The sequence below is a fragment of the Pistacia vera genome, unplaced genomic scaffold (genome assembly GCF_008641045.1).
Source record: "Pistacia vera cultivar Batoury unplaced genomic scaffold, PisVer_v2 Contig1353, whole genome shotgun sequence".
Taxonomy (NCBI): domain Eukaryota; kingdom Viridiplantae; phylum Streptophyta; class Magnoliopsida; order Sapindales; family Anacardiaceae; genus Pistacia; species Pistacia vera.
The window spans coordinates 1-9,186 of record NW_022195416.1 but is presented as its reverse complement, the minus strand read 5'-3'; the positions used below and the strand labels follow the sequence as shown (position 1 = coordinate 9,186).

The 9,186-nt window shown below is 32.5% G+C and overlaps 1 protein-coding gene across 1 annotated transcript; it reads right to left on the bottom strand.

Annotated features, from left to right (window-relative positions):
- Nucleotides 1-422: 422 nt before the first annotated feature.
- LOC116122573 (probable sphingolipid transporter spinster homolog 2) lies at nucleotides 423-8,551 on the bottom strand. The gene is made up of 16 exons (XM_031408408.1): nucleotides 8,269-8,551; nucleotides 7,547-7,675; nucleotides 7,117-7,218; nucleotides 6,338-6,442; nucleotides 6,164-6,239; nucleotides 4,907-4,981; nucleotides 4,542-4,644; nucleotides 4,399-4,464; nucleotides 3,541-3,619; nucleotides 3,062-3,135; nucleotides 2,755-2,831; nucleotides 2,479-2,592; nucleotides 2,050-2,169; nucleotides 1,368-1,496; nucleotides 1,021-1,099; nucleotides 423-820 (listed from the first exon to the last, which is right to left on the bottom strand). The coding sequence occupies exons 1-16, from the start codon at nucleotides 8,391-8,393 to the stop codon at nucleotides 687-689; spliced, it is 1,587 nt and encodes a 528-aa protein (XP_031264268.1). The 5' UTR covers nucleotides 8,394-8,551; the 3' UTR covers nucleotides 423-686.
- Nucleotides 8,552-9,186: the final 635 nt, after the last annotated feature.

Sequence of the window (9,186 nt, the reverse complement as noted above, 5' to 3'; positions counted from 1 at the left end):
AGTAGTAACAGAATATTAACTTTGGGTGGAAAAGTGGTATTTTGAAATTTTTGGGTGAAAAAGGCATTAAGGCAAATCTTGGGTGGTAATGCTTAGTCTTTGTTTTAATATCAAATGAAATCTGATAAATGAATATAAAATTTGGGAAATCTTCTAGAACATAACTTAAATCCAGATTCCAAGTTAGGTAACCTCCAATATGACTTTTTTATGATAAAACATGCGATAATTTAGCAGTCGGATATGTATGACCACCAATCAATTAGTAGATATAGATTGGTATTGTTTCATTTAAAGTAATCCATCCATTTAAACAATCAATTCTCTTCAAAGAAACCATACAAAATGTACTAAGAATTATTATTACACCATCCCCTCCCATAATTAACGGATAAGATTAAGCAAAATTATTAAATTTCAATTAAACAGAGTGTTGAAGTTGCTTTCAGCCTTGTTAACATTCACAGGACGACTGATATATAGAGGCAGAATGGAGATGACTGAACCAAGCAGATAATTTTGTATTTACTATTTCATGAATAGCAAAAGGTGGGAAATTTTTTGTCTCACATTGTTTCTTTTTCTGAACTGTGAAAATATAAACGCATTCTGCTCAAACTAGAGACATTATTTACACAAAAAAATGAATTCATCTAATCTATAATTCCAAAAACGCTGTAAAAACCTTACTGTGGTTGTGCAGAAGTTTCTGTTTCTGGTTTTCTTTCTTCAAGCAACGGTGTTGTGTTTGACCTTTCTGTCCTACTCACTTGATGCTCACTTTCTTCATTAAATCTATCCACGCTGTGCAGAAATATTCCTGGTATGCAGATGAATTCAGTTAGGCAAGATTTCACAATCAGTTATGTGACTCGTTAGAAGTTTCAAAACTATTAGACTCTGGTTTAATCGGCAGATATAAGCAAATATTAGAACAATTACCCGCCCAGAAAAAGGAACAGGTGAGAATTAAATGGTTCTCCAGAAGATGATAGCGGAACTATCGAGCTATGACTTTACCTATAAACCATATCACTGCTGCTGGAAATAATATGGCGGTCAGAATAAGAGCAGTCTCCCTCCAATTGTTAACACGGTCCTGTCAAGGATGTTTATTAAGAGTTTGAGACATTATAACTACAATTTAAAAACATAAAGAGTTAACATGCAATGAACTTTAAAATCTTATAACTGTGGAAACCAACAGTGTCTAACTTTTGTTAGAATGAAGCGAAGATCATATGAAAAAGATTACAAAACCACTACTTCAATGGATTACAATGGAACGACCAAAAGCTTAGAAAACATCTTGGTCAGTGAATAGTTTTCATTATTTTTTAATAATAATGCAGTCTATGAAGGCAAACCTGAAGAACCCCAACAAGTGGCGAGGAAGGAACATCTCCAAAGATGTGAATCGAAACAGTAGAGACAGCCATAGATAGCGGTCTCAAACTTGGTTTAACACAATGGAGACTTATGTAATTTACAGGACCCTGCAAAAGACTCATAAAAGATTCATTAAAAGGGTTATTCTACATTCTTCCCAATAGATATGCATTTTTGAGCTAGAATATCAGTTTAATAAAAGTAACTAATTTACTGAGCAACACAATATTCTATAGCTTGCATGCATAAAGTATATGCTAGCTTAATGCCAATATCTTCCATAATTAATTTTATAATGTTTTTTAACTTAACATTCAGTATACTAATTAATTATTCCTGTCACTGAAGTAAAGTTCAGCCAATACAACTGATAAAAGTTATCGGAAGATCAAGGTTCAAATAGTAACATTAAAAAAAAAGGTATTTTCACTGGCACAAATAAAGCTTCCAAACATGTTTTTACATGTTTCAGTTTGAGGAGCATATAGCAAAGGAATTTCCAAATTAAGATCACTGCTTGAAGACATATTAAGTAAAACTTATCTACTAGCATAAAAAATTTTACATGAAGAACGAGAAGCATTTAATATTTGCACTAGCAATATTAACAGGAGCATCTACACAAACATGAGGTGTTTTCAGTCTTCGGAAAAGTAATACCTGAATGGCGAAGACCAATAGTTCACCAATGGAGAAAAGAGCAAGGAAAGCATACAAGTTCTTATTACAAAAGGCACCAAAGCAAAATATTGCCCCAACAAATGTTGTCGCTGAGAGAAGCTGCAAAAGAAGATCAAATAAGAGTTTAGTCCTACAAATTTTTACTGGTATCATGTAAGTTGAACGAAGTTAAGCAAGCTAAGTATTCAGAAGGACCAACAAAATTTGAAGCATAAATGATATTTCTTTTTTCTTTATTCACTTATATTGGGTTAAAAGAATAAATTTTTGCATGAACTCAACACATTGAGCATTTTATTAGACAACTTTGGATTTTGTTAATCCTATACGTACAACAGCCCAAACTGGGGACAACATAATGCATTCAGGAGTAAATAACTATATAAGGAAAGACGCCAGAGCATTTACCTTAAAAGCATTAGAGATTGTCGAATTCATATAATCCAGAATATAACCTCCTGCTATTGTGCCCAATATGCCACAGACAACAGTAATTCCACCAAAGATCATATCTGCATCACTCTGCAAAAGAACCCTAACTTTTTAAGCAATGTAACCATATTATTGTGCTACTTCAGTTTATTTGGTAAAATTATTATCTATATATGCAAACAAAATGTGAGAATATGATAAAAGAAAACTTTCCCCAATCAAATTAATATCACATCCAAGCTAAAACCTTACCATGTTGTAAATGCTACGACCAGCCTTTGGTCCCCAATACGAGTAAGCGCCTATGACAAAAGTGTATGCTATATAACCTGAAAACAGGAACTTACATTTTCAGTAACTAGTTTATAATGACATGGAAGCATAACAAATATTGAAATGATTACATCTCAGATATCCCAAAGTGAATATTATGAGAAAAATGTTTATCTTGAAACTTGCTGATTATAGTAAATTTATCCAAGAAAACCCATAGAGCTCAATAAAAGGAAAAAACAACATCAAAAATCCGGAGATATGTAAAGCAAAGTGAAAAAATTACCTAGAACATTGATGACATACACCTTATCAACCAAAAGAACTTTCAGATCTTTAATGATATTACTATCTTTTGACCTGCAATAATGGTAGGTCCAACACAGTCAATAATATGTTCCAACTAATAAGACAATCATCTCACATATGTTGAATACTTGATTAGGAACTTGAACTAGTTGTAAATATGTAGACTATTTCATAAACAGATTCTATGAGATTAACATGAACAACATAAAACGTGAGATAATTCATTTACACAAAGATCAAAACTTGATTGGGAACTTGAACAAAATTACCCTGATTAGTTTAACTCAATCCACCAATGATTAAGGTAATCCCACTCCTACCCTACATACCAAGTTATCATGGTAGAAGTTCCGCTATACTACAACAGACGGGATTAAGACATATAGAAGAACATGCAATCATACACACACACACACACACACATATATAAAAGAAATTCAAGCTATGTGTCCTCACTTGGAAGATTTGTTTGAGTTTTTGTTATCAACATCTTCCTTTAGGGACGTGTGACTTTTAGCAGTAGTAACCTCTACATCTGCATCATGCATAAACTCAACAAATGAGAAGAGACTAAATATTATCAATTAATATGGCCACCTATCTTCACAAAGAGTCTAAAATTTATGTTCCAATTCAAAGAGTCATTGGGCGCAAAAAAATAATTAACAATTTCAAACCTATGGTTTCTTCTTGTTTTTAACTGCATTGAATAAAATTTAGAATTTCCACTAAACCAGAAAATGGATTGAGGACTTTGGGAACTTTGTTGAAGCCATTTAATCACACATTTATTAAACCATGTTGGGAGATCATAAATTTTTTACTTTCTTATTTTTTATACTTATAGATAAATAACTATGAAGGATTAAGTAACTGTTAAACTACTGCTGACAAGTTACATAAGATAAATAACTGCAAAGTAGTGAGAGTAATTAACTAAGCACGTAACAAACTTGAATCTTCAAATATCAGATATAGATAATAAAATGCTAAAGCAAAGAATTTATGACTACTACTAATGGAAAGAATTTTTAAACTTTTAAGTGTAGTGTATTCAACATACGCTGACAGGACAGATAAATTTTTATCTGTTATGCATCCAGTCCATAAAGAAATGGACTGTTTTTTCAGAAACAAGCAATTATTAAGAACAAGTAAATTTTCTTTATTGATCAATAAAATTTCTTGTTTCCTAAAAGAAAATAATTATATAAAAGAGAAAAAAGGAAAACGAAAAATATCTTAGAATTTATATGCTTATTCTGATGCATTTTATCATATATCTGAATAAATTTGATAGCATATAGTCCATACCTTGGCTTTCAGGAAGAGCTGTCTCTATATCTGTCAGTGCTTTCTTTGATTCTGTGTGAGCAAAACCTGTATCCAGAAAATGTTTATAGATAGCTGGAATATGTCAGAATGATCAAATCACTCGGTATGTAAGCAACATGCACCTTTCAACTGCAAAGGCTTCATAACAAAACCTAGAACAACAAATGGAAACATCAGTATTGCCTCCCCGAAGAATGCATAACGCCAACTAAAATGGTCTCCCACCTATTAAGAAAGAAGGAAGATGATTGTAATTTCACCCACAAATAAAAGGGCATGCATTTTGAAAAGGAAACGGGAATCAGTGATGTCAACACAACATATTATGAACAATAATAAAGCTTAAAAAAATCTCAACGAGATATATAAGAAAAGCTAAATTTTCACCCTGAATATTTGACAGAAGAACATTAGTAATCATAGGAAATAACAAAAAATTAAATTAAATTAAAAAAAGAGAGAGAGAGAGAGAGAGAACAATACTTACCAAGCCACCATAAACATAGCCGATTGCATAGCCAGTTGGTATACACATGTAAAATATTCCAAGCCATGCTGTTTTCTGAAGCAAAGGAAGAGTATAAGACACAGGTTTACAGAAAGAGTGCCAAAATTGAATGCTGCATTTGGTATCAAGATATTTATACCAGCCATTTTTACAAACTCAATTGTAATAGATTTTCTTCAAAGTCAAAGTAAGACTGTCTCAGCTTGCCACATCAAAAAGCATACCAGCAGATCGAAAAATAAACAGACAAGGTACTCTCTTCAACTTCCCCTCAAAAATTTTGAATGCAACAATTTTGAGAAGGGCTGATATACATTAAAATTTGAAATAAAGAGAAGTATCTCAACTGGCCAAAATGTAAGGCAATTGAAAAGTAAAAGTAATTTGATGAAGACTCCCTCCAACTTCATTAGAAGTTTGGGTTCTTTTTGTAAAGCAATAGAGCTTTGTGGATAAGCAAACTTTGATTAGTCCTATAATATCCAACAATTAAGGTCTTGCAAGCAGGGAGAATAACTTAAGACATAACGGAACAAAGCATACAAAAACCTACAGTAAGAGCAGAAATCATAGGACAGAGAGTGCCTTTACATGTAAGCAAGTTATTTTTCACACCGGTGTAAGTTTCTATCACTTGAATAAGATAATTGTATATTTTCTAATAACTTGTGAATCAGACAAGTGGCAGTTTTATGGTTTGCACACTTTGATCTGTGTTCAAAGTACTGAAATGTCTTAATAAGGTTTATTTTCATTAGTATAGTGTAAGGTTATTTCATTTAAATTTATTTAGAATCGATAATATATAGGAAGGCTACTAAATAATGGTGGTGGACACCTTGACTCTCTTTTTCCTCCCTAACTCAAAACTCTTAACACAGAGAAGCAAATTAAGTCTACTTCATGTTGGTTCTTAAGTCCAAGATCTTAAATCTTCAAGTAACTGGCCCCCAGGGCACCATTCAGAACAAGATATGATGAAATTACCTAAGAGATTACTAGTATTCTTTGCCCACAGAGACTAAATATTTGAATTGAAGAAGCATCCATGCTAAGTTAATACAATCTTGTGTACTTAACAACAGTATGCCCTTCATCTAGCACAAAAAGGAAATATTTGATGAATATAATAAAACTTCATTCATTTTATAATTTTATTTGTAGTCATTCTACAGAAGCTAGATATTCATTAAAACAGCTACTTCTCTTCTCGTAAATTTTTTAAAGAAATACAACCTGGGAAACTGGAGCATTATCATCAATAAATGGAGCTGCAAGACTAATAAATGAAGCCTCCCCTACACCAACTAGCCTGGAGAGACAACAATGATATAGTACTAGTTAATTTGTTGAATTAAATAAATCAATAATAAAACTGAAGGAAGATAAGGACATAAGTCACCAACTTACATGCGGCAGATTGTAATGGACCAGAAATCCCTTGAAAAACCACAACCTATTACAGCCACGGTCCAAACTGACAATCCAACTCCAATAAGCCTAAATGGATTAAGACTGCAAAAATTCACAAGTATATTAGGACTCATGCCAAAGTAAATGCACTATATTAAATCAGAAATCTAGTTCAGGAGAATAGTACAAAAGCAAGGGACAAGGGCCAAACTATTCTTTTTTTCCAATCCTGCTCTGTTAACATGCTAAAAATATAGTTCCTAAAATAGATATTTTCTCAATGATTATGGCAGAGCCCACAACCAAATACAAGAAACATGCGTCAATAAGTGATTCAGGCTACATCAAATTGAGGTCAAAATAGTTAAGATGACAAGAGGCTGAAAAACACACGCCAAGTAAACATAGAGTTGCAATCATATGATTGTTTCAAGTGCCTCATAAACTTCAAATTTGTTGCTTTAACATACAAATATTTTGTAGGGAAAACTCCATGACTGGGAAGACTATTTTTGAAATATTTCACTATGATCTTCCATAATCAAAGCCCCATGCATATGTCAATCATGTCTATCATAAGATCAGATGAATTTCTAGTTTTAAGTATAAGATTTAGACATTTTAATTTAAGTAATTAATACCTTTTATAATTATAAGTATCTGTTCACTTATCTCCAGCATATCTAGCCTATCTAGCATATCAAAAAACTAAAAACCAGGCCCCTCTACCTACACAGTTACAGGCTGACAAAAAGGCATGCAAAGAAGATAATTACCTCTTTGCCAATGATGCAAATATTGGGGAAGCCACTAGCAATCCAACCATGAAAGCGGACGATAGAACACCGTCTTCAAAATTGTTTAAGTTAAACTCCCCCCTGTAAGCAACCATGAAAAAATTTAAGTCAAAGGAGTTGCAAAGTCTTATTAAAATTTGAGCAATTTTAGAGCACGGCCAAAAAGGCACATATAAACATAGCACTATAGCAGTAGTTCCCATAAGGTAAGTGACGCAGATTGGACAAAAAAGAATATATATATAATGCACATGAAGTTCTCAATTTTTTTATTTTTTTCTTATTTTATTTTTTGTGATTACAATCCACCTAATGAAATCAATTACAAGTATATAATATTTACCATCCAATTCCTCAAGAGGCATGAACAGCTATGAAAATTTAAATGAAAGCCTCAATGTAAGCTTACTGTATTCCGCTACCAGATGTGCATGTGCCATCTGTGCAAGTTCTGCGGCTCCCATTCACACCATTGCTTGCAATTGCTCCTCGATCCACATAATTCAACATGTTGATCACACAGAAAATAGCCAGTAGCCTGAACAGTACAGCAGATTTTGTAATACACTAAAATTAAGATATCATCAGTCATGATCCGATCATAAGATCAGCAAACCTTCACCATGTAAAGATATATAAAACATAGATCGAACACCACCCAAATTAACTCACCTCCCGACTGGCACTACCTTGACTGTGCTACACTTCATTAAATTCATTAAAGAATAATAGCTCAAATTCATCTAGATCTCAATGTCAGTAGCTCAGCTCATAATACAACAGCATTTATTGAAGAACTCTTAACATTGAATGCTTTCACACACTAAAATTGATACAAAATCACTATTGAAAGTGCTTACAGTTTTACCAAACAACATATTTCATTTGAACTCAATCATTAAACTTCATTCGACTAAAATAAACTTAATTCCCTCAGAAACCAAACAAAATCCCATAATGTGCATACTCAACAAGTATAATTCTTACCAAAATTTCGATTTCTACACTATATCTAACAACCCCACAGAGAAACAAAATCTAAAATCTCTTCTTTATTCACTTTCCCTTCACTTTCTCAGCAACCAAACAGACAGAAACTAAAAAAACACAGTAAACAGAGCAAAGAAGTACCTCTTTGGAGTGAACCACGACGGCTTTGGAGGAGCCAATGACACTGAGTTTCTGGCCATCTCTATGTCCACCACAGATGGGTTTGGTGCGTCTAAAGAAGCAGTTTTTGCTTCTTCTTTTGCCATACAAAGGATTAAGAGGTAATATATTTAAGCACTACTACCGCTTCTTTGTTCTTTGGTTTGGTTGTTTTGAATGGTAGTTGACGTAGTGAATTCTCCAAGTCTTAACTACCCTCAGCAGCTTTTTGTTGTCACTTTCAGCTGCTGGTAAAAGTGCTTTTTACTGTATAGTTTTGGTTTTTTAGCTTCCGCTTTTTGAATTTATAAGAGATAAAGATAAGCTTTAAGATGAGTAGATTACTGCAAATATTTAGTTAAGATGCCAATTCTAGTCCTAGATTTTACCAAAATTCTTGGAATTTTATCCTCTGTGTCCGCATGTATTATAAATTCAAGTGCTTCTGGTATTAAATTGTGCCACGTACGCATCTAGTGATGATCAGCAAGCATCTTAAAATAATTAACAGGACACCATGAGGTTTAATTAAATAACTAAGTCCCCTCATATTTCATAAATAATGAAAATCCTCTTGTATAATGTTAAGAGTTTATAACATTATAGGTTAATAAATATTTACTTCATTACCAATCTGCTGTTTATTTTAAGTTTTAACATCAAAATATTAACAATAAGAGACTTTCAGTTATTTCTCTAATTATATGGAGATATTATAATTTAGTTATACTGAATTATTAACCCTTTTATTAAAATTAGTAGATTCATTTAATTGTGGGCTATCTAGGCTAACACTATATCATGACCTGTAAAAGAGTAAATTTAATGATCATTTTAAAGATTTAATTGAAAATTAGATTGATATTTAAGAAAGAAAAAATTGAGAGAAATTTATGAAAA